General features: G+C 38.0%; 1 protein-coding gene across 6 annotated transcripts in view; it reads right to left on the reverse strand.

Annotated features, from left to right (window-relative positions):
- The window catches only part of PHKA1 (phosphorylase kinase regulatory subunit alpha 1), a 143,231-nt gene that overhangs the window by 108,412 nt on the left and 8,030 nt on the right, over window positions 1–26,789 (reverse strand). For all 6 annotated transcript variants that reach the window (XM_040631061.1, XM_040631056.1, XM_040631049.1 and 3 more), the window contains exons 3-5: window positions 26,086–26,133; window positions 24,077–24,245; window positions 2,098–2,180 (exon numbers count right to left, since the gene is read on the reverse strand). In XM_040631061.1, coding sequence (XP_040486995.1) covers window positions 2,098–2,180; window positions 24,077–24,245; window positions 26,086–26,133 — 300 coding nt within the window. The remainder of the gene's footprint in view (window positions 1–2,097; window positions 2,181–24,076; window positions 24,246–26,085; window positions 26,134–26,789) is intronic.

A 26,789-nucleotide genomic window follows, 5' to 3' on the forward strand; every position in this document is an offset into this window, starting at 1 on the left:
GTGACAGTTTCTCAAGTCTAACCTTTCATGACCTTGACACTTTCAGAAGATCAGTGGTCAGATATTTTATAGATCTCAATTTAGGTTCCCCTGATGTCTTCTCTTCATTAAATTAAGATTGTGCATTTTTGTCAAGAATACTACAGACGTTATGCTGTGTCCTTCTTACTGCATCATACCAGGGAGTACACGATGTTGATATGTCTTATTATGGTGATGTTAACCCTCACCACGCGGTTAAGGTGGTGTCTGCAGGGTTTCTCTGTTGTACCGTTACTATTTTCCCCCTTGCGATTAATAACTATCTTGAGAAAGATACTTTACAACTGTGCAAATACCCTGTATCTCCTCAAACAACTACCCACTAATTTAGCATCTATTGGTGAATCTTGTCCGCAACAATTATTACAGTGGTGTTTCATGGTGATTTTTCAGTTCCTTCATTACCTCTACACTCATTAATTGCAGTTCTTCTCTAAGGAACAGCTGTCCTTTCTCCCTCATTCATTTACTCATTTGTTTATATCCCTATGAACTTATATTTAGGTTATTCTCTGGGTTATAATAAAATATTATCGCTATTTGTTTTGTTGCTCAAATTGTTCCAGCTTTAGCCATTGGGAGTTCTTCCAGGTTGGCTCCTGCACCCCTTTGACATGCCCCATTCTTTTTGAACACTTCCTCACTTTCCGTCACTACAAGATACTGTAGTTTCATCTTGTATTTTCCTCCCCTCAGCCCTAGAATCAGCCAATTCTACAAGGAATCCTGGTTTCCTTTATTACAGAATGAATAGCTACAATCCAAGACCTAGGCACTGGTGCTCACTGTCACTGTGGTGTCATTGCATCTAGGCCCTCTCATTGAACAGAATTTGGAAATACCCATGTGTACACATGCATGTGTGCATACACACACCCCCCTCTATATTTGTTTCTTTATTTACCTTCAATTACTTTTTATACCAAATTTCTGAGTTAAAGTGAAGCTTCTAGAAGGTAAGCAGTATTTATCCCATGGCTAGCCTCATTTGTCCCCAAACCCAGCTCTACCCTAATTTGTGCAGCAAGATTAGAGTATGAGAAGGCACATATCATTAATTCTACTGCTGCAATCCCTGGTTGCAATGGAGAGGCCAGAGAACCCTGACCTGTACCCTGGACCACAGCAGGCCTATGGTATCAGAAGGCAAAGTGATCAGTCAACAAATAATGTCTGCTCGCATCAAATATGTCTACGTTAAACTTATCCTTCTGGCAAATATGGAGTGACAGGTCACAGGTTTACCCTACCATCTAAAACAGCTAAAAAACAACTAAACAAATTAAACAATTAGACGACTAAAAAAACCCTGGACTATTTATGACACAGCCATTTTCAATACAATGAACATTACACACAGAAGAACAGTGATCCCTGAGAGAAGAGATGTTAAATATATTATGATTTAATATAAACCTACCTCATATGGTAGTTATGAGAAAAAGGAACTATTTTTTTATAGTAAGCACGGAATCAATATCTGCAGATAATATTAAACATATGACTAAATTTTATTTCTAAGTAGCTAACTGACCCATTATACTCCCTAGCCATCTTGCCCCTGTTTAAGACCACAGACCATTAAAATAAGACCACAATTTAGCTCCAGATTCCCAAATACATGACATGAGATAGCACAGAATTTGACAAGAGTGGAAGCATAGCATCTTGACCCTTTTGCCTCTGTAACTCCTTTGGAGAGAAGGCAAACAGAGGATGACCGAGCTTAGCAAAGAAAGGGGCTGAAGGCAATTTCTGCCAGAAGCCTTATAGACTGGTTCACTATGAGGGGCAGCATTAGGAGAAGGAATGGGTTGTTCAGTATTTTTAGAAACATCATAAGACTATGGACTCTGGGAAACAAACTGAGGGTTTCAGGGGGGGTGGGGGATTGGGTTAGGCCGGTATTGCATGGAGCACTGGGTGTTATACGCAAACAATGAATCATGGAACATTACATTAAAAACTAATGATGTACTGTATGGTGAATAACATAACATAATAAAAAGTTTTTTAAAAATCATGTTTAAAATCAATTCCAAAATGAGTACTTACAGCAGTTTTATATGCGGCTTCAATGTAAAACACAAGGTTCTGTATGAAATTGACTTCATCTAGGCTGTGGATGATATGAAGTCCTGGGAAAAAAGAGAATAAGGATATAGAGCTGGTCAGTTACCACTATAGGCTTTATAGGCAGCTACAGTAATTAACTGATCCCATTACTCCCAAGTAATGGAACAATGAGAGGCACTTTGGAACAACGAGAGGCACTTTGATTCCCAAACCATAAAAGCAAAACCACAAATCAGACCTAGGCTAGTCTTCGACTATGTGAGATACCAGCATATTATAACATGGAAGAATTTTAACTGTTATTGTATGTTGCCATAGGAAGTCTCAGACTCCTAATTCTATAGGTAATTAATTTATAATGTGCCTTAAGGTATCTGGAAGAAGAAAGACAAATATTTAAAAAGAGTTGGAGGGAGTCTAAAAACTAAGCAGAAAGTAGATAAAGATTATGATTTTAAGGAAAACTCAAAACTATACTTTTTGGAGTAAAAAATGGTAACTATTCTAAATGTAAACTACGCAAAGATAGTTATAGCTTACAAATGGTATGTTTTGCATGAATTATCCATTTAATTGTTATATCAACCCTAAGAGGTGGGTACCTCTATTTTCTCCACGAGGCTTAGAGAGATTAAATATTTGCCTAAGACATTTAACTATAAATAGTGAAACCAGGACCCAACTATCAACTTCTGTTTCACTTCAGAGACTGAGTTCCTAACCAAGATGTTATACTGCTTCCCAATATGTACAGTACAATACATTTCTCTTTAAAAGTTAACTCCTCTCAAACAAAACAAAACAAAATGAAACTCCTCTCCCCTCTCCTGTTCCCCCAACCCCTATAAAGAAGTAAACAGGCATACAGTGAAAGTCTTTCTACCACCCAGAATCACATCATTCCCCCTGCCAAATCTCCTCTCTGAAAGAAACCAGTCTTAACCAACTTCCTCTGTATCCTTTCAGAGAAATATTATGCAGATATAAAATGTATCAAAGAGTAGTATACTATATTGTACCTTGCTTTTTTCATATCTATTGGAGACAATTTTAAAGATATCTGCCTTATTTTTTTAATGGCTACATGGCATTTCACTAAATGGCTAATCATATAACCATTTCCCTATTGAAAACATTTGGGGGGGGGGTGCCTGGGTGGCTCACTTGGTTGAGCGTCTGCCTTTGGCTCAGGTCATGATCCTGGTGTCCTGGGATCGAGTCCCACATTGGGCTCCCTGCTTTGTGGGGAGCCTGCTTCTCCCTCTGCCTCTCTGTCTCTCATGAATAAATAAAATATTAAAAAGACACATTTAGGTTGTACCTAATGCTTCATCACTATAACCAACACTGTAATGCATATATATATATATATATATATATATATGCATAAAATTTTACAGTGAACATTTGTATGCACATCATCTGGATTCAAGCATTAATATTTCACTATACTTTTCTATCACATATGTATCCATCCATCAATCCATCTTTTCTGATACATTTCAAAGTAAGTTGCAAATATCCATACACTTCTCCCTAAATACTTCACCATGTGTATATTAAATGTTGATAATCATCACCAAGTTATTCTGCAGAGAAGTTCCACAGTTTACACACCAATCAGCCCTGCCTGCCTGTTCCCCATACCCTTGTCAACAAAGGCTTTAAAAAATGTTTGATATTTGTCACTCTAACAGAGGAGAAATAAAACCTCTTTGTAGTTTAATTTGTAGTTTGTTTAATTGTGGGTAAGGTTGTGAGTCTTTTTTATATGTTTATAAGCCATCCACATTTCTTTTCTTATGAACTGTTTGGTTGTGTCCTTCGCCAGTTTCCACAGAATTGCTGGTCTTTGAGTTACTGATATATTGATGAATATTAAGGAAATTACCCTTTTACCCATTATATGTGTTGCAAGTATTTTTTCTAGTTTGAACTTTGACTTTGTTTACAGTATATTTTTCTTCTCAGAAACTTTTATTTATTTTTCTTAAGATTTTATTTAAATTCAAGTTAGTTAACATACAGTGTATTATTAGTTTCAGGGGTAGGATTTAGTGATTCATCAGTTGCATATAACATCCAGTGCCAATGCTCATTATATCAAGTGTCCTCCTTAATGCTCATCACCCCATTATCCCATCCTCCTACCCCTCCCCTCCAGCAGCCCTCAGTTTGTTCCCTGTAGTCTCTTGTGGTTTGCCTCCCTCTCTGTTTTTATCTTACTCTATTCTCAGACTCTTTAATTAAGAAGCTTTATCCCATGAATGTTTCTGGTACTTCTATCATTTCATTTTTTAAAAGATTTATTTATTCATTTTACAGAGGGAAAGTGTATGAGAGTGGTGGGAGGGGCAGAGGGAGAGAATCTTCAAGCAGACTCCCCAGTGAGCGTGGATCCTGATGCGGGGCTCGATCCCACAACACATGCATGAGATCATGACCGGAGCTGAAACCAAGAATCAGACTCTTAACTGACTAAGCCACCCAGGTGCCCCTATAATTTCATTTTTTTTTGCATTTAAATCTTTGCTCTATTGACAGATGTTTCAGATCACAGAACTCTGTAACTTCAGAGCCAAAAAGTACTGTATGATCTGTATCATCAGACTGCAAACTCCTCCTGATGCATGGCTCTGTCAAAACTAGCAATCACAGCACAAGGCAGTAGCATTAGCAATGTGTCTTTGTTATAGCAGTAATGACCTTAACCTCTTGGATGGAGAGAGAAAAAAAGAGACGAGAAATATAATATTGGACATGAGCTTCACAGCTTTATCTTGTCCCCTTTGTGTGCCAGAGTGCTTGCGCAGAGACTGAGAGAAGGCAGAGGGTCTGAAACTGGTTTTGTCCATCTCTCAGACTTGTGTCACAGCTAACAAATCACTACACGATATAAACGCCACATTTCTATCATCCGTCCCTTTGGTCATGATATTGTTTAAATGGCCTTCTCAAAAAAAAAAATAAATAAATAAATGGCCTTCTCCACATTTTGAAATCCTGACTGTTCTTTCAAGGCCCAGCTCAAATTCTACCTCCTCTGTGATGCTGTCATTCAGTCTTCTCTTTTGTGTTTCATAGAATTTTATTTTCCTTGCTCTAATGAACTTACTTTTCACTTTGTACTATAAATAAATCTGTACCTAAATTTGAAGGAAAGAAGCATTCCTTACTTACATTTATAGTTCCTGTAAGTATCTCACATAGTATTGTGAATGGTATTAAATAATATTGAACAGTAGATGTTCAATAATGATTTATTGAATGATCTTAACCCTGTTAACCACAGGAGAGGGACCTGTCTCTTCAGGCAACACCATACATTCAGGACCTCTACATCCTGTCCCCTCTGTGGAGCCAAGTCACTGCTTGTAGAACAGAGGATAGACAGAGATGAAATGAGGCAGGGCTGGGTAAGGCCAAGGATGGCAGTGCTACTTAAAGCATACGAAAACATGCAGAGCTCCAGAAATGAGGCCACTCAGTGGTCTACTCCACTTACATTGACTTGTACTCATCTCTCAATAAGCCACTCTCATTCATTTTTAAAAGTGTTGAGATATGAATGAAGCATGAGAGACTATGGACTCTGAGAAACAAACTGAGGGCTTCAGAGGGGAGGGGGGTGGGGGAATGGGATAGGCTGGTGATGGGTAGTAAGGAGGGCACGTATTGCATGGCGCACTGGGTGTTATACGCAACTAATGAATCATCGAACTTTGCATCAGAAACCAGGGATGTACTGTATGGTGACCAACATAATATAATAAAAAAACATTAAAAAAAGTGTTGAGATATAATTCACCCATTTCAAGTATATAATTCAATGGTTTTTAGGGCATGCAGTGTTCTGCAACCATGGCCAGAATCAATTTTAGAATATTGTCATCACCCCTAAAAGAAAATCTATACCCATTACCAGCCATTCCCCCATTTCCTTTCAAGACTTGCTCTCCCTCTACCTCCACCTAAGCAATCGCTAACCTACTTTATGTCTCCATAGATTCACCTTACCACCAGACATTCATATACATGCAATCATACAATATGTTGCCTTTCATGTGTGAGTTCTTTCACTTAGCATAATGTTTTCAAGGTTCACCTGTGTTGTAGAATGTATCAGTGCTTCCATTCTTTTTATTGCTAAAAAAATATTCCACTGTGTGAATGTATCATATTTATCCAATTATCAGTTGATGGACATTTAGATTGTTTCCACTTTTTGGCTCTTATAAATAATACTGCTATGAACATTCATGTATATACACAAGCTTTTGAGTGAACACTGTTTCATTTCTTTTGGGCATATACCTAGAAGTGAAATCGCTAGATCATATGGTAATTCTGCTTAACCTTTTGAGAACTGCCAGACGACTATTTTCCAATGTGGCTGTACCATTTTATATTCCCACTAACAGTGTATGACGGTTCCAATTTCTCCATATCCTCAGGAATATTTGTTGTCTGTCTTTTCGATTTTAGCCATCCTAGGGGGTGTGACATGGTATCTCATTTTGGGATCTGCATTTGCCTAGTGACTAATAATGTTCAGCATTTTTTCATGTACTTATTGGCCATTTAAATATCTTCTTTAGAGAAATGTCAACTCAGATTCTTTGCCTACTTAAAATTAGGTTATCTATCTTTTTATTATTGAGCTGTGGAGTACTTCATATATTATAGATACAAGTCCCTTATCAGATATGTCATTTGTCAATACTTTCTATCATATTCTGGATTGTTTGTAACTTTCTTGACGAGATCCTTCATTTTCATTTTATTTTTGTTTATTTTTTATGTGTTCCCTATTTTTATTTTTTCTTTTTTTCCTTCAAGTTTTTATTTAAATTCTAGTTAGTTACCACACACTAAAAAAGAAGAACTAAAGCAAAAGCACACATAAAGAATGAAATAAGAAATATTAAAGCAGAAATTAATGAAATAGAGAAAAAAGAAATGATAGAGAAAATCAACAAAACCAAAAGTTGATTCTTTAGAAAGATCAACAAAAGTAACAAAACTAGACTGACCAAGAGAAAAAGAGGATTCAAATTACTAAAATCAAGACTAACAGATGAGACATCACTATACCCTTTCAGAAATACAAAGAATTAATACTGTAAACTTAAAGTTTACAAACACACTGGATAACTTTGATGAGGTGGACAAATTTCTAGAAAGAAATTACTGAATCTGACTCAAGAAGCAAAGGAAATCTGAACAGATCAACCATAATTAACAGAGATAGAAACAGTAATATAAAACTTCCCACAAAGAAAAACCCAGGCCCAGATAAGATTTTTATTTATTTATTTGAGAGACAGAGCATGTACAAGCAGGCAGAGGGACAGAGGAAGAGGGAGAAACAGACTCACTGCTGAGCAGGGAGCCTGACGTGGGGCTCGATCCCAGGACCCTGGAATCATGAACTGAGTCAAAGGCAGACGCTTAACTGACTGAGCCACCCGAGCTCCCCAACCCAGGTCCAGATAGCTTTGCTGATAAATTTTACCAAATAATTAAAGAACTATTACCAATTCTTCACAAACGCTTCCAAAAAATAGATAAGGAAGCAACACTTGCAAACTCATTCTTTGATGCCAGTATTACTCTGACACTGAAACCAGACAAAGATATCACAAGAATATCAATAAATGCAGAGATAAAGTGGAACAGTTCAATGAAACACTACAAATCTCTCCATTTGTAGATGATAAGTTCATATATAGAAATCCTAAGGAATCCACTTAAAAACTAAAGTAAACAAGTTCAGGAAGATAGCTGGGTAAAGATCAATATGGAAAAATCAATTGTATTTCTCTACACTAAGAATGAACAAACCAAAAATGAAGTTAAGAAAATAATTCCTATTGCAGTACCCTCAAAATGAAATACTGAGGAATATATTTAAGAAAAGTAGTGTAAAACATGTACTTTGAAAACTTCATTGTTGAAAAATTAAAGATATCACATAAATTTCATCCCATTTTGGTTATAGACTATACTTTGTGTGATCTGAATCCTTTTAAACTTTTTGAGGTTTGTTTTATGGCCTATCATACAGTCCATTCTGGAGAGTGTTCCAGGTGTACTTGGGAAGAATATGTATTCTGTTGTTGTTGGATGAAGAGTTATATAGATGTGTGTTAGGTCTAGTTACTTAAGTTTTCTATTTCCTTGTTGATCTTCTCCCTAGTTGTTCTATGCGTTATTGAAAGTGGGGTATTAAAATGTTCAAGTATTGTTAAATTATCTATTTCCACTTTCAATTCTGCCAGCTTTTCCTTCATGTATTTTGGGATTCTGTTGTTAAATGCATATAATATTTATAATTGTTAAACCTTCCTGATGGATTAATCCTTTAATCATTCTAAAATGCTCCTCTTTAACCTTAGTAACAGTTTTTATTTTAAATTCTTATTTTTTTCTGAGATTAGTTACTCCAGCTTTCTTATAGTTGCTGTCAGCATATCTTTTTAAATCCTTTTATATGTATATATGTTAAAAACTCAATACATTGTTTTATTACTCTATATATTTTTTGACTTTGAAGAACACATGTTTACTATTGCACAGTTTCAGCAGGTCAGAAATGCAGGCAGAGCTCAGCTGGGTCTTGGGGCTCAAGTTATCTCCCAGGCTTCAGTCAAGGTGGCAGGGGGGACTTTGGGCATCTCAAGGCTCCAAGGGGGAAGGATATGTTTTCAAATTCACGTGGTTGGTGCTAGGATTAAATTCCTCACGACTGTTAGAGTGAGGGCCTCATTTCCTCTTGTCTATTGCCACATGGACTACTCCAACATGGCAGCTTGCTTTATGAAAATGTGTAAGCTGAGAAGGTAATAGAGAGTCTGCTAGCAAAACAGGAGTAACAATCTTTTGTAACCTAGTCTCAGAAGTGACATCGCATCACTTTTGGATTCTTCTATTTTTTAAAAGTTTTTACTTAAATTCCAGTTGTTAACATACAGTTTAATGTTAATTTCAGGTGTACAATTTAGTGATTCAACATTTACATACAACACCCAGTGCCCATCACAAGTGCACTCCTTAATCCCCATCACCTATTTAACCCCTCAACCCACCAACCTCCCCTGTGGTAACCATTGGTATGTTCTCTATAGTTTACAGTCCGCTTCTTAGTTTGCCTCTCTCTTTTTTCTCCCTATGATTGTTTGTGTTGTTTCTTAAATTCCATATGAGTGAAATCCTATGGTATTTATCTTTCTCTGACTTATTTCACTTGGCATAATATACTCTACCTCCATCCACGTCTTTGCAATTGGCAAGATTTCATTCTTTTTTATGCCTGAGTAATATTCCAGTGTGTGTGTGTGTGTGTGTGTGTGTGTGTGTGTGTGTGTGTATCACATCTTCTTTATCCGTTCATTAGTCAATGGACATCAGCACTCTTTCCATAATTTAGCTATTGCTAATAATGCTGCTATAAACATCAGGGTGCATGTATCCCTTTGAATTAGTATTTTTGTATCCTTTGGGTAAATACCTAGTATTGTAATTGCTGAATCATAGGGTAGTTTTTTTTTTTTAACTTTTGGAAAACTTCCATATGTTTTCCAGAGTGGCTGCACCAGTTTGCATTCCTAACAACAGTGCAAGAGGGTTCCCTTTCTCCATATCCTTGCCAATACCTATTGTTTCTTGTGTTGTTGATTTTAGCCATTCACAGAGGTGTGAGTTGATATCTCATTACAGTTTTGATTTGTATTTCCCTGATGATGAATGATGTTTAGCATCTTTCATGTGTCTGTTGGCCATCTGTATGTCTTCTTTGGAAAAATGTCTATTTGTGTCTTCTGCCCATTTCTTCACTGGGTTATTTGTTTTTAAGGTGTTGTGTTTCATCAATTCTTTATATACTTTGGATACTAACCCTTTATCAGATATGTCATTTGCAAATACCTTTTCCCATTTTTTAGGCTGCCTTTCAGTTTTGTTGATTTTTGCTGTGCAGAAGCTTTTTATCTGGATGAAGTCTCAATAGTTTATTTATGCTTTTGTTTCCCTTGTCTCAGGAGACATATCTGGTAAGGAGTTGCTATGGCCAATGTCACAAAGGTTGCTGCCTGTGTTCTTTTCTAGGACTCTGATGGTTTCCTGTCTCACATTTAGTTCTTTAATCCACTTTGAATTTATTTTTGTGCATGGTGTATGAAAATGGTCCAGTTTCATTCTTCTGCATGTTGCTGTCCAGTTTTCCCAACACCATTTGTTGAAGAGACTATCCTTTTTCCATTGGATAATCTTTCCCCCACTGTCAAAGATTAATTGACCATATAGTTGTGGGTTCATTTCTGGATTTTTTTTCTTTTTTTTTAAAGATTTTATTTATTTATTTGACAGAAAGAGACAGCCAGCAAGAGAGGGAACACAAGCAGGGGGAGTGGAAGAGGAAGAAGCAGGCTCCCAGCAGACCAGGGAGCCCGATGTGGGGCTCAATCCCAAGACCCTGGGATCACGCCCTGAGCCGAAGGCAGACGCTTAACAACTGAGCCACCCAGGCACCCCCATTTCTGGATTTTCTATACTGTTCCATGATCTATGTGTCTATTCTTGTGCCAGTACCATACTGTTTTGATCACTACAACTTTGTAATATAACTCGAAGTGCAGAATTGTGATGCCTCCAGCTTTGTTTTTCTTTTTCAAGGTTGCTCTGGCTATTCGGGGTCTTTGTGGTTCCATACAAATAATAGAATTGTTTGTTCTAGCTCTGTGGAAAATGCTATTGATATTTTGATAGGGATTGCATGAAATGTGTAGATTGCTTTGAATAATACAGATATTTTAATAATGTTTGTTCTTCCAATCCATGAGCATGGAATGTTTTTCCATTTCTTTGTGTCATCTTCAATTTCTTTCATCAATGTTTTATAGTTTTCAGAGTACAGGTCTTTTACCTCTTTGGTTAGGTTTATTCCGAGGTATCTTGTGGTTTTTGGCGCAATTGTAAATGGGATTGATTCCTTGATTTCTCTTTCTGATGCTTCATTATTGGTGTATAAAAATGCAACAGATTGCTGTATGTTGATTTTGTACCCTGTGACTTTACTGAATTCCTGTATCAGTTCTAGCAATTTTTTGATGGAGTCTTTAGGGTTTTCTTTTATTAAGATTTATTTATTTTACACAGAGAGACAGAGTGTATGTGTGTGTTGAGGGAGGGGGAGAGGGAGAGAATCTCAAGCTGACTTCCTGCTGGGTGGGGAGCCTGATGTGGGGCTCAATCCCATGACCCATGAGATCATGACCTGAGCCAAAACCACAAGTTGGACACTTAACCAACTGAGCCATCCAGGTGCCCCTACGGTTTTCTATATACAGTATCATGTCATCTGCAAATAGTGAACATTTTATTTCTTCCTTATCAATTTGGATGCTTTTTCTTTCTTTTTGTTGTCTGATTGCCATGGCTAGGACTTCTAGTATTACATTAAATATCAGTGGTGAGAGTAGGTATCCTTGTCTTATTCCTCACCATAGAAAAGCTCTCAGTTTTTCCCCATTGAGGATGATATTAGCTGTGTTTTTTTTTCATATATGGCCTTTATGATGTTGAGGTATGTTCCCTCTAACCCTACTTGTGGAGGATTTTTATCATGAATGATGTACTTTGTCAAATGCTTTTTCTGCATCTATTGCAAGGATCATATGGTTCTTATCCTTTCTTTTATTAATGTGGTGTATCATGTTGATTGATTTGAGAATTTTGAACCACCCTTGCTACCGAGGAATAAATGTCACTTGATCATGGTGAATGATTCTTTTAATGTACAGTTGTATTCGGTTTGCTAGTACCTTGTGGATAATTTTTGCATCCATGTTGATCAGGGATATTGGCATGTAATTTCCTTTTTTAGTGGAGTATTTATCAGGTTTTGGTATCAGGGTAATGCTGGCTTCATAGAATGAATTTGGAAGTTTCCCTTCCTTTTCAGTCTTTTGGAATAGTTTGAGAAGAATAGGTATTAACTCTTTTTTAAATGCTTGGTAGAATTCGCTAGTGACACCATCTGGCTGTGGATTTTTGTGTGTAGGGAGTTTTCTGATTATTGATTCAATTTCTTTGCTGGTTATTGGTCTGTTCATGTTTTCTATTTTTTCCTCTTTTAGTTTTGGTAGTTTATGTGTTTCTAGGAATTAATCTATTTCTTCCAGGTTGTCCAATTTGTTGGCATACAGTTTTTCATAAAATTCTCTTGTAATTGTATTTCTGTGTTGGTGGTTGTTATTTCTCTTCTCTCATTTGATTTTATTTATTTGGGTCCTTTCTCTTTTCTTTTTAATAAGTCTGATTAGAGGTTTAATTTTATTAATATATTCAAAGAACCAGCTCCTGGTTTCATTGATCTGTTCTATTGTGTTCTTTAATTTTCTGTATAATTTATTTTTGCTCTAGTCTTTATTATTTCTTTCCTTCTGCTGGTTTTAGGTTTTGTTGTTCTTTTTTTAGCTCCTTTAGGTAAGGCTGTTTGAGACTTTTCTTGCTTCTTAAGGTAGGCCTGTATTGTTATATACTTATCTCTTAGGACCACTTCTGCTGCATCCCAAAGATTTTAGACCATTGTGTTTTCCTTTTCATTTATTTCCATGTATTTTAAAAAATTTCTTCTTTCTTTTCCCGGTTAACTCATTCATAGTTTAGTAGCATGTTGTTTAACCTCTATGCATTTGTGGTCTTTCCAAATTTTTTCTTGCAGTTGACTTCAAGTTTCATAGCCTTGTGGTAAAAAAAGATGCATGGTATGATCTGATTTGTATGGGTTGAGGCCTGATCTGTGACCCAGATCTGTTCTGTATATGATCTGTTCTGAAGAACATCCCATGTGCATGTGAAAGGAATGCGTATTTTGTTGCTTTGGGATGGAATATTCTGAATATATCTGTTAAGTCCATTTTGTCCAGTGTGTCATTCAAATCCATTGTTTCCTTGTTGGTTTTCTGCTTAGATGATCTGTCCATTGATGTAAGTGGGGTGTTAAAGTTCCCTACTATCATTTTATTATTATCAATGAGTTCCTTTATGTTTATGAATTGTTCTATATATTTGGGTGCTCCCATGTTGGGTGCATAAACATTTACAATTGTTAGATCTTCATGTTGGATTTTCCCCTTTATTATGATATAGTGACCTTCTCATCTCTTGTTACAGTGTTTATTTTTTTTTATTTTTAAAGATTTTATTTATTTATTTGATAGAGAGAGACAGCCAGCGAGAGAGGGAACACAAGCAGGGGGAGTGGGAGAGGAAGAAGCAGGCTCCTAGTGGAGGAGCCTGATGTGGGGCTCGATCCCGGAACGCCGGGATCACGCCCTGAGCCGAAGGCAGACGCTTAACGACTGCACCACCCAGGCGCCCCTACAGTGTTTATTTAAAGTCAACTCTGTCCAATATAAGCATTGCTACTCTGGCTTTCTTTTGGTGTCCATTTGCATGATAAATGTTTCTCCACCCCCTCACTTTCTAATTGAAGGTGTCTTTAGGTCTAAAATTAGTCTCTTGTAGACAGTGTATAGATGGATTTTGGTTTTTTTTTTAATCTATTCTGACACTCTATGTCTTTTGATCAGAGCATTCAGTGCATTTACATTCAGAGTAATTATTGATAGATATGTATTTAGTGCTATTTTATTACTTGTTATATCATTGTTTCTGGAGATTTTCTCTGTTCCTTTCTTGTGTTTGTCACTTTTGGTCTGTCCTTTCCACTCAAATAGTTCCCCTTCAATATTTCTTGCAGGGCTGGTTTAGTGGTCATGAAGTCCTTTAGTTTTTGTTTGTCCTTTCTCTCTCCTTCTATTCCAAATGATAGCCTTGCTGGATAGAGGATTCTTGGCTGCAGATTTTTCCTATTCAGCATTTGACTACATCATGCCACTCACTTCTGTCATACCAAGTTTCTGTAGAGAAATCTCCAGCTATCCTTATGGGTCTTCCCTTGTAAATTAAGGACTTCTTTTGTCTTGCTGCTTTTTTTATAGTGATTTTTTTTATCACTATATTTTGTAAATTTAATTGCAATATGTCTCAGTGTGGGCCTGCTTTTGTTTATTTTTTTTAAGATTTTATTTATTTATTTGACAGAGATAGAGACAGCCAGCGAGAGAGGGAACACAAGCAGGGGGAGTGGGAGAGGAAGAAGCAGGCTCATAGCAGAAGAGCCTGATGTGGGGCTCGATCCCATAACGCCGGGATCACACTCTGAGCCGAAGGCAGACACTTAACTGCTGTGCCACCCAGGCGCCCCTGCTTTTGTTTATTTTGATGCGAGTTCTCTGTGCCTCTGGATCTAGGTCTGTTTCCTTCCCCAGTTTTCAGCTATTATTTCCTGAAATAAATTTTCTGTCCCCTTCTCTCTCTGGCACTCCTACAATATGAATGTTACTACATTTGATGGAGTCACTGAATTTCCTAAGTCTATTCTTGTTTCCATCATTCTTCCTCTCTTTTGTTCAGCTTCATTATTTTCCATTATTTTGTTCTCTGCATCACTTACTCATTTCTCTTCTTTTCCAGCCTTGTGTTCATTGCATCAAGCCTACTCCCATTCTCAGTTACTGCATTTTTTCTTTCTGATTCTTTTTTATTTCTTTTATCTCTGTGGTAAGGGCCTCCTTGAAGGCTTCCATTCTTTTCTCAAACTCAGCTGGTATCCTTATGATTTTTGCTTTAAATTCTCCATCAGGCATGTTACCTCTATCTGTTTCACTTAGATCTCTGGCCATGACCTTACCTTGTTCTTTCATTTGGGATTAATTCCTCCGTCTTGGCATTTTGTCTAAATCTCTGGCTTCTTCTGTTAGAAAAGCCCATATGTTTCCTGTTCCTGAGAATAATGGCTTTATGAAGAAGAGGTCATATAGTGTCCAGGGTCTGGTGCTTCAGGATGTGTCACTGGTATGTGTTACATGCATCTGCTGTCATGTTTTGGTTGCTCTATCCTTCAGGCCAGGCATCTGCAGAGGCTCTCCTTGCCTGAAGTGGGCAGTGTTTGGTCCTTGGCCATAATGTGGTGCATTTTAACTAGTTTAAACTAATGCTCTTGTCTGATTGTGAAATGAGACCTGACACCATGTCCAGCAAAACTGCAGCCCTGCTAAACTCTCTGGTCAGGTGACATGGTGTGGGCAGGTTTTTCTGCTGGTCTTCTGGGCAAGGGACCTGCCATACTGGGACTGAAGCAAGCCTGACTGGGAAGGGCAGTCCCGCAAGAACACAGGGGAGGGGGGGCTTGGTGTAAGCATGTTTGGCAGCCAGTGTGGGCAATGTGTTTCTTCCCACAGGTGGTTCTGTGTTTATGGTGAGGGGCAGGGGAAGGAAATGGTGCCAAACAACTCCTTTGTCCCCATAGAGGCGTCTCTCTGAACTCTGCATCTCAGGAACATGCTCCCGGAAGGGCAAATAATCTCCCCTCTGTGTGCCCCAAGTGCCCTTCAGATCACTGTTTCCACACCATCTGCCCCCGGGTTGTTTGTCTGCCTTCTATCCAGGAGTAGGGCAGTGCCCTCATGGCTCCTTCCCAAACAAGCATGCTGATCTTTAAAACTCCAGTCCTTAAGCCCCGCTGGCTGCAAGAACTCAGGAAAGTAAGCCCTTCTCATTTTCCCAGCCAATGGCTTTGAGGAAATGTTCTCCTTGTGCATTCTCATGTGCTCCTCCCTTTCTCCCTCTCCCAGCCCCCCAACCACAGCTCTCTCCCTTTGGTAGCACCCCACGACCTGTTTCTCCCCTAAAGCATGTCTACGCACTTACTACCTTCTTTGATGTGGCTTCTTCTGTCCCTTAGTTGTGGAGTTTGTTCTGTCAGTCTTCAGATTGATTTCTGGGGTATTCAGAATGATTTGATAGTTATCTAAGTTGTGTTTGTGGGACGAGATGAGCTTAGGGTCCTCCTACTCAGCCACCATCATCTCGAACCTCTCTATATAATTTTACATCTTTTAAAGAAGCTGAAAGGAAATTAGATACTTATATTTTGTAATATTAATCTTGTAATTTACCATTTCTGGTGGTCTTCATTTGTTCCTGTGGATTTGAGTTACCATTTGGTATTATTTCCTTAATTCAGTATTGCTTTGTTCCCACACACCTCCTTAATTCTGTTATTATCAAATATATTATACTTTTATATGCTATAGCCCCAACCATACAATTATACTATTTTACACAATTGATTTTTAGATCAGTTAAGAAAGAAGAGATATGTAATTATATTGTATTTTATAATTATTTTTACCACTCTTTTTTCTCTATTTTTGTCTTTTTTCATTTTTTAAAAAATTCAAGTATAATTAACATACAGTATGATGTTAGTTTCAGGTATACAATATCATGATTCAACAAGTCTATACATTTCTCAGGGCTCATCAAGTTAAGTGTAGTCTTTTTAAAATTTTTTTAACCTATTTTTTAAAAGTAAGCTCTATGCCCAACATGGGGCTTCAACTCATGACCCTGAGATCAAGAGTCCTATGCTCTATTTACTGAGCCAGCCAGATGCCCCCAAGTTAAGTGTACTCTTAATCCCCTTTATCTATTTCACCCGGTCCCTCCCCAACCAACCTTTCCTCTGGCAATCACCAGTTTGTTCTTTGTATTTAAGAGTCTGTTTTTTCATTTTGTCTTGTTTCTTCATTCATTTGTATTTTAAGTTCCACATATGAGTGAAATTATGTGGTATTTGTCTTTCACAAGTAGTTTGGTTTTTTTTTGTATGGATTCCAATTACTATCTGGGGTTGCCTGATTCCAAGCTGAAGAACTTCTTTTCATAATTCTTATGAGGTAGGTCTACCAGCAACAAATTTTCAGGTTTTATTTATCCGAGAACATCTTCATTTCACTTTATTTCTGATAGTTTTGTTGGATAAGATTCTTGGTTGACAGGTTCTTCTTTGAATAATATATCATTTCACTTCCTTTGGGCCTCCATTTTTTTTTTCCTGAAGAGAAGTCAGCTAATAACTTTATTTGGGTTCCCTTGTACATGACAAGTAATTTTTCTCATATTGCTCTCAAGATGTTCTGTTTATTTTTGGCTTTTTAATTTTTTTAATGTTTTTTTATTATATTATATTAGTTACCATACAGTACATCCCCGGTTTCCGATGTAAAGTTCGATGATTCATTAGTTGCGTATAACACCCAGTGCACCATGCAATACGTGCCCTCCTTACTACCCATCACCGGTCTATCCCATTCCCCCACCCCCCTCCCCTCTGAGGCCCTCAGTTTGTTTCTCATAGTCCATAGTCTCTCATGTTTCATTCTCCCTTCTGTACCCTTTCTTTATCTTTTTCTTCCCCTACCGATCTTCCTAGTTCTTATGTTCCATAGATGAGAGAAATCATATGATAATTGTCTTTCTCTGCTTGACTTATTTCACTTAGCATTATCTCCTCCAGTGCCATCCGTGTTGCAGCAAATGTTGAGAATTCGTTCTTTCTGATAGCTGAGTAATATTTTTACTAAGATGTTTCTGGGTATGGATCTCTATTTATTCTACTTGGAGATCATTGAACTTCTTTGATGTATACATCAATGTTTTTCATCAAATTTGAGATGTATTCAGCCATGATTTCTTTGAATATATTTTCCACTCCTTACTCTCCTTCAGATATTCTCATTACACATGAGTTGATGCTCTAAATCATGTCCTACATTTCTCTTGGGTTTTATTCATTTTTCTTTGTTATTTTTTTCTTCTGTTCTTCAGATTGCATAATCTCTGTTGATCTATCTTCAAGTATGCTGACTCTTTCTTCTGCCAGCTCAAATATGTTCAGCCTCTCTAGTGAAATTTTCAAAAACACCACCAGCATTTTTCACAGAGCTAGAACAAACGATCCTAATATTTGTATGGAACCACAAAAGACCCCGAAGCCAAAGCAATCTTGAAAAAGAAAAGCAAAGCTATAAGCATCACAATTTCAGACTTCAAGTTATAGTACAAAGCTGTAGTGATCAAGACAGTATGGTACTAGAACAAAAACAGACACCTAGATCAATGGAACAGAATAGAAAACCCAGAAATGGAACCACAACTATATAGTCAATTAATCTTCAACAAAGCAGGAACGAATATCCAATGGAAAAAAAGACAGTCTCTTCAACAAATGGTGTTGGGAAAACTGGACAGCAACACACAGAAGAATGAAACAGGACTACTTTCTTACACCATACACAAAGTAAATTCAAAATGGATGAAGGACCTAAATGTGAGACAAGAAACCATCAAAATCCTAGAGGAGAACACAGGCAGCCACTTCTTTGACCTTGGCCATAGCAATTTCTTACAAGACACACTGCTGGAGGCAAGGGAAACAAAAGCAAAAATGAACTATTGGGACTTCATCAAAATAAAAGGCACAGTGAAGGAAAAAACTAACAAAACTAAAAGGCAACAGGGGGACTTGGGTGGCTCAGGTCATGATCCCAGTGTCCTGGGATTTAGCCCTTCATTGGGCTCCCTGCTCAGCAGGGGAGTCTGCTTCTCCCTCTGCTTGTGTTCTCTCTCTCACTCACTCTCTCTCTCAAATAAATAAACAAATAGAATCTTTTTAAAAAACCTAAAAGGCAACATATGGAATGGCAGAAGATATTTGCAATTGACTTACCTCATAAAGGGTTAGTGTATTGCACGGACAGAGGTTTCTATGATTTGTTTTGCATAACTGACCACCTCGACCTGCACCTACACAGGTGGGCTAAAGAATGTTATTTGTGACACTCGTGCTGCATAAGGGACCTTGGGAGCCTGATTAATTGACATTAGCTGGCCTCCAGGTCAGAATTGGCCCTTTTGGTCTGGATGCCATGAGCTATAAATTTTGTCTTACATCCCCTCCAGCTCCAGGGCTGCCATCCCCCAGTGGAATCTGGGAGGGGAGGCAAGCACACCTAGCCCAGGATCCTTGAATATGTAAAGATACGATAACATAGGAATGCAGCTTGCTCCAAACTGCACGTAAGCAAACAATTGTTTAACTTCAGACCCCATCACCTGCCACCTCATTTGACCTATAAATACAGCCCTGATGGGGATGGTCAATTGGAACTCTCACCTGAGGAGAGGACTCTCTGTCCAGACCTCTCAATCGGGTCTCCAGCCTGGCTATCTCCAAGGGGCTTCTCCAGCTAATGAAATTGGATGTTGTAAGTACCCAATTTGATGTAACTCTGTCTTATGCTCCTTTATTGCCCTCATATATGTGCAGATTTCCATTTTCTTCTTTCTGTTTCTATTAGATTTTTATAATATCAACAAAGTGTTTTTCTCCTTTGAAACTAAGAGTAGGTCTGCCATGAATCTTTTCTTTAGAACAGTTAGTATCCATAATCTATAAAGAATTTATCAAACTCAACACCCAAAAAACAAATTAATCCAGTTAAGAAGTGAGCTGAAGACATGAATAGACATTTTTCCAAAGAAGACATCCAGATGGCCAACAGGCACATGAAAAGATGCTCAACATCACTCATCATCAGGGAAACACAAATCAAAACCATGATGAGATACCACCTCACACGTGTCACAATGGCTAAAATTAGTTAAGCCAGGAAACAACAGATATTGGTGAGGATGTGGAGAAAGAAGAACCTTCTTACACTGCTGGTGGGAATGCAGCCTGGTGCAGCCACTCTGGAAAACAGTATGGAGGTTCCTCAGAAAGTTAAAAATAGAGCTACCCTATGACCCAGCAATTGCACTACTAGGTATTTATCCAGAGGATACAAAAATGCAGATTTAAAGGGGTACATGTACCCTGATGTTTATAGCAGCATTATCAGCAATAGCCAAACTATAGAAAGAACCCAAATGTCCACTGACTGATGAATGGATAAAGAAGATGTGGTGTAGAGATACACAACAGAATATTACTCAGCCATCAAAAAGAATGAAATCTTGCCATTTACGATGATGTGGATGGAGCTAGAGAGTATTATGTTAAGCAAAATAAGTTAGTCAGAGAAAGACAAATACCATATGGTTTCAATCACTTGTGGAATTTAAGAGACAAACAGATGAACATATGGGAAGGGGAAAAAAAAGAGAGTGAAGCAAACCATAAGAGACTCTTAACAACAGAGAACAAACTGAGGGTTGATGGAGGGAGGTGGTTGGGGGATGTGTTAAATGCGTGATATGTATTAAGGAGGGCACTTGTTATGATGAGCACTGGGTGTTATATGTAACTGATGAATTACTAAATTCCATTTCTGAAATCAATATTACACTATAGGTTAACTAACTAGAATTGAAATAAAAATTTGGAAAAATAGAAGTTACTATACTTCTCAACTCCAAAATTTCTATTTGATTCATTTTTATCTCTTTATTGATATTCTCTATTTGATGAAATACTTTCATCATATTTTCCTTTACTTTGTTAAGCATGGTATCCTTTAGATTTTTGGACATTTTTATAGTAACTGCTTTGAAGTCTTTGTCTCCTATATTCAACATGACGGTTCCTCTCAAAGGCCGTTTCTGTTACCTGTTTTTTTGTGTGTGTTAACTCACACTTTCCTGTTTCTTTGCATGTCTCATACGTTTTGTTGAAAACTAGATATTGCAGATAATATGTTGTAGAAAGTCTACAGATATATCGGTACCCTCCAGTATGGGGCTTGTTTATGCATACTTGCTATTTGTTTAGTGACTTAGCTGGACCATTTCAAAGAAATCTATTTTTCCCACAGTACACAGCCTCTGATGCTGTCCCTCGGAGGATGTAGCCTTGGGCATAAACACTGTCACCCAAGGAAGACCGTAATTTTTGTTTTAGTGTTCCGTGGTCTATTAAGTGTCTGCCTCTGTTGGTATCATACTCAGCTGTTAACCTCCACCAATTGCCAGCTGATTGCTCTATTACATTGTATATTGTCCTGCAGTAAAAATTGTTCCACAGTCTCATCCAATTAAACTCAAGCCCCATTTCAGGATTTTGAGGCCAGCCTTTGACACTTGTTCTAACCCTAGGATAACTCTTTCTAGCTGTCTCTGTCCTTGGTTCCCAGCTAAAACTTCTAGCTAGTCTATGGGTTAGCTTGTTGCTCTTATTGAGCTACCGGACTCCTCTTAATTTCTTAGAACAAAAATCTCCACTGTTTTTCAGAGTGCCCCTAGACTGGAACTTTCCCCACAGTCAGTTCCAAATAAAGTCAGTTTTCTTGGGAAGATCTATGGAGCTTTTATGTTCTTGTGGCCTGCCTTTCCCTCCATGCTACTAGCAAGAAGGGCCGGGCCTATTATTTGGACTGCTCTGCCTGGGGTTAAGCTCCATGAGTGGGACTGAGGAGTAGGAACGGAGTTCTGGACCTCTTAGTTATTCTTGGCTAGACCAGAGCTTCTTTTTTTTTTTTTTAAAGATTTTATTTATTTATTCGACAGAGATAGAGACAGCCAGCGAGAGAGGGAACACAAGCAGGGGGAGTGGGAGAGGAAGAAGCAGGCTCATAGCGGAAGAGCCTGATGTGGGGCTCGATCCTATAACGCCGGGATCACGCCCTGAGCCAAAGGCAGACGCTTAACGACTGCGCCACCCAGGCGCCCCTAGACCAGAGCTTCTTTAACACAGAGGTGGGGAGAATGAGAAATGCTAGTAACCTCTCTCGGGGAGACATCATAGCCCTAAACTGGGAGCTAGGGGAAGAGGAAGCCTTATGTTCTTGGCTGCATCCATGCTGAGTAGTGCTTCTGTCATGGTGAGTGGGGTGAGAAAGGGAGTAGGTTGTGGTCTAAATGCCACACTCTCACTGCTCTTAACAAGATTTAGATTTGCTTGAATAAATGTTTCTCTACTTGCCGTATGCCCTTAGGCCAATGTCCAGTGACTAAATGGTTGGGTTTTTAAAATGTATTTTCACAATTTATGCTTATTTTGCTGGGGGGAAGGGCAGTCAGCTTCTGTCTAAGCCTCTCTTTTAACCAAGATTGAGATTTTTAAGAGTCAAACATGTGCAGAGAACTGCTTCCATGAAAGATGAAAATTTTCCATGAAGATAATTCATATGTTATCTACTGATTATCTCTCACATCTATCCTTTCCATCCTCAAGGCTATTGCCTTACATGTGTTCTCCATCATTTCTTGCCTAAAGTATTTCACTAATCTCCTGACTAGTTCACCAGCTTAATTTTCTCCCCCATTCAATCTATCTTCCTGCTACTGGGGTGAATCATCTGAAACTTTCTTGATTATTTACCTTGAGTGGTTCTCTAATGACTACAGACTAAACTCCAAACTACTTAACATGATTTACAGGCCCTTAAACAGCTAGCTCCAATTTTCTAGCTTCATCTTCTGGCATTTTTCCAGATCTTTCTTATACTCTAGCCATAGACCATAACCAGTCTTACCTTGGTGGCCAGTATCTTTCCAACTTTTGTGCTGTAGCCATGCTATTCCCTTTCCTTCTCTGACTTGTGAAATTCTACTTATTCCTATTTATTCTGCAAAGGCCTGATCGAATTATTTTTTAAAGATTTTATTTATTTATTTGAAAGAGTGAGAGTACGAGCTGGGGAGGGGCAGAGGGAGAAGCAGGCTCCCCGCTGAGCAGGGAGCCTGACCTGGGGCTCGATCCCAGGACCCTGGGATCATGACCTGAGCCAAAGGCAGATGCTTAACCGACTGAGTCACCCAGGTACCTGGCCTGATTGAATTATATCCATCTTTTTTCCAAGCACCTATCGAAGTCAGCTTATTGAGGTGAAAATCAAATATTAGGTCAGAAATCAACAAATATTTGTTGGAATGAGTATGTCTAATATAAGCCTCTTTAGTATATTTCTGCTTCCTTTCTGGACTCAAAATGAAAACCCTAAGAAATACTTAGACAATTTGCTTTGTAGAAAAACACTCCAGAGTTGGTATTAAAAGAATATTAGAAATGGAATTATAGCTGCCATTCTATTTAAATGCATAAAACCTAAAAATATATTTATTCAGGAAGGAGTCTCCCCTCCAAAAGATGGGAGTACGTGAGTAGCCATGTTATAATTTTAATAAAAGGTAATTCAGCTTCTGGACAGTGCATTCCAGAGGGGAAAAAAAGGAAGGTTTTATCACCAAATATTTATTTATGCAAGAAAAGGAGAACAAGAATATTCTGGGACGATTCGATATGTCCTTAGTACTTAGAAGTTCTATAGCCAGATAGGAAGATAAAGAAATTTGAATGCCAAAAATGTGGTATTCTGTGTACATTTACTTACTCAGGAAGATCTGCAAAAGGTTCTGTTTAATTTACAAACTGAGTATAATCAGATTCATTGTCCTCCCCAAGTCAGAAGAAATAAAAGGGAATTATGTTGGTTCTTACATTTTCCTTTTTCAGGTAAAGCATCTAAAGCTAATAACAAAACCATCTGAAAAGGGTATATTATTCCATAATAAAAGAAAAATATTTGAATTCTAATTCCTAAATTAATTCCCTTAATATAATCTAATATAATTTAGATGCCTTTAGATAGATACCTTGTATAAGCAAACTATATACATAAAGAGTGGTATAAAGTAGGTGATTCAGTTTATGTTAATACTTACTGAAGGCTGGTCAGTGCATAGCATGAGAACAAGCAATAAACCCCAGCCCTTCTTTCCCATCTCACCATCTCATGGTATCTGAGGATTAATGAAAGATAAAAATACCCATCTAAATAAAATCTACCCCAGATTTCCTGGTTCTCAATTTAAAAAAAATTAATTAGTACTCCAGACTTATTTTTCAAGGTAAAAGACTACTAACTAGACCTCAGAGAGTTGTTTCTCTGTAAAAAAAAAATTGCAAAATATTGTATTTCCACAGTATGTCTTTGAGCAACGTCAACAGCCATGTCGTTTGCCAGTCAACACCCTGGGAGAAGCCACGTGTGCCGGAGCAAATGCTCCTTACTGCACTGGCTTCCTGCCATTCTGTCCTGGTACTGACCTGAGGCAGTCATTTGTGCTAAGAACAGCAGGTACACGGAGGTAGCGTCCAACTGCAGGTGTCCCCACTGGTCATCACCCACTACGGTGGCACAGGTTTTGGTATTGTACTTGGCGTGGAGGCTATCCTTGGTACTCTGACTATACTTGAAGGATTCGACTTTATCCACCTGAAAAAAACAAGAACCGTAAAAGAAGGCAATGCAGAAACATCAGCCCATATGCCATCCTTCTATGGTACTCTAACATATATCATTGCATTTGGTTTTCAGGCGATGGTGAACATTTAAAGTACACTGTTACTTCCTTTTCTCTACACTGAGGCAATTAGGAAAGTCTGCTGTTGTTGCTGTTTTTTTTTTTTAATTTAAGCAATTTAATTAAAATATCCTGCCAGTTAAAGCCAGCTATTTCCTATTCACTACCTCTCTTTTACTCTTAAGACGGTGGTTATGCCACACTGTAGAAATCAACTGAGATGCAGAGGGGTTGAGTGTGAACAGCTTAGTAGGAGACAACTGAGTTGTAAAAAAGGTACATTTGTTCCCGAAACAGAGGGAGGAATTTTGAGGGAAATTAGGATAAGGGGATCTATTTTGAAGGAGTACTGAAAAGAGCTGGGGAGAGATAACTTGGAGTGACAGAAAACATATGAATGAAGGCTGAAACCAGATGTCAGAAAGGAAACATCCTGCAAGAGACAACTGAAAGACTTTGTTCCTGAAACTGAGATTTGATTATATGCACATCTGATATGTGATAGAAACTACTATACCTTTAAATAAGGTTCATGAAGTTGGTGGCTTTAAACCTATTTGGTAAGGTGGAAAACAGAAAATACAAATATCTAAAATACCAAAAAAAAAAAAAAAAAGGAGAGGAGAAGGGGAAAAAAGAAATGATGTCAATGAGCTACCCCAGGCGAGAGAGCACTGATAAAGAAGTTCAGAAGTCGGAGCGGAGGGACGCCTGGGTGGCTCAGTCGTTAAGTGTCTGCCTTCGTTTTGTCACTTTCTTAATCTGGGCCTCGACTGCTTCTTCTAATAGAATGTAATCTTGGTCTCAAGAAAGTCAGCTTAGATTCAATGTGTGCAACATATGTAAAGATCTCCTAGGATAAAAGTAAAACACTTTTTTTCAGTAAAATACTCTTGAATGAAAAAAGATCATAAACCCAAAAGATAAACCACAGGCTGCTAAGAAAATTTGTAGTGTATGTGACAAAACATTAATATCCATAATGTATAGCAACTCCTCAAACAGTCAAGAAAGAGACAGCCCAAAAGAAAAATAGACAAAGGACCTAACAGGCAATTAACAGAGGAAATGCAAGTTTTCAGTCTACACAGGAAAGGATGCTCAAGTTCATTCAAGGTCAGGAAAATGCAAATGAACGCAAGGAGATATAAGTCTCTGGCACTAATCTCCAATCCTAAAATCTAAAATACTGCCACAAAGGTTCTTCCTCTTTAAGTCTTGTGCCAAAATTCATTTGGTGGCAACACATGATTCACATTGACATGGGGCTCTTTGTAGTTTTTATGTATTTCACTGAGTGTGAAAATGCGTGTTTCCCTATGGAGAGATTACTGTTTTTGATGATAGTGCTGTTCTGGACCTGCTGAGAGCGTAATATTCTAGTATCTGCCCTAGACTGAAAAATCTGAAAAAGTCTGAATTCTAAAATTTATCTGGTCCCAAGGATTTCATATGAGGGCTTACAGGCTTGTATCATCTTTACTCGGTGTACATAATTGCATGTACAGTAATGATGAAGTATATTAAAAAGGCATTTGTAGGGGGGGAAAAAAGACTGGAAGGAAACATTCCAGTGGTAACTGGGTGGTGGGGTCACGGGTGACATTTCCCGCCTCGATTCTACAAATTTTCTAAAATCAGCATCTACTATTTGTGAAATTGAAAGAGTATAAGCTGTGAACATTTCCTAAAGGGTAGAGACACTATTACAATGTGCTTTTATCAGAGTGGGAGTTGTTAACAATGCCATACCTGTCTGATCATGCAGTGCAGCAGGCCCCTCATGAGCTTCACTACGCTCTGTGGAAAGAAATGGAAACAAGACTGTTATAAACACCCCTAGATGCAGGAACACTTACTCAGCAACTGCAGTTGGTACATGACCTTTTCAGAACAAGTAACCCTATCCTGGGTTCCTATTTACATGGCATTTACTTTGTAGGTACACAGAAGGGCTAAACTGCAGCTAAAAGTGGACTCAAAGGCTGCAGTTGGTGCCTCCTTCAAGTCAAAAAACAAAAATCCAAGCTCCAACAGGTTTATATAAAACCAAGCCAACCGTACTGTTAGAGGACATTCTGCTTGGAGAAAAGACAGCTCAAAACTCCTAAAGCTATGAGGATATTCTATCATAGATCCTATGGCCTAGAGAAACCAACACCTTCACTTTCTTTTCCCTAAAGTAGCCAAGACTTATCTTCAGGAGTTCACAGGAATATTTATCTGTACATTTTCCTTAAAGAATAAATGAACTTCAATTCAGAATAAGCGCAAAGGGGAATTGTTACTACAACTCAGCCTCTTTTCCATGAAAAAAAAAAAAAAAGCTACAGTAATTCTTCAGTTTCAAGTCATCACTCTTTCTCTTACTAGGGCTTGGCAATTTCTAATGCACTTAGTTTTCCAATCACATTCCAAAATTCTGATCACCAACTATATACTGTACTGGTCGGCAT

The sequence above is a fragment of the Ursus maritimus genome (assembly GCF_017311325.1).
Source record: "Ursus maritimus isolate PB19 chromosome X unlocalized genomic scaffold, ASM1731132v1 scaffold_X1, whole genome shotgun sequence".
NCBI lineage: Eukaryota > Metazoa > Chordata > Mammalia > Carnivora > Ursidae > Ursus > Ursus maritimus.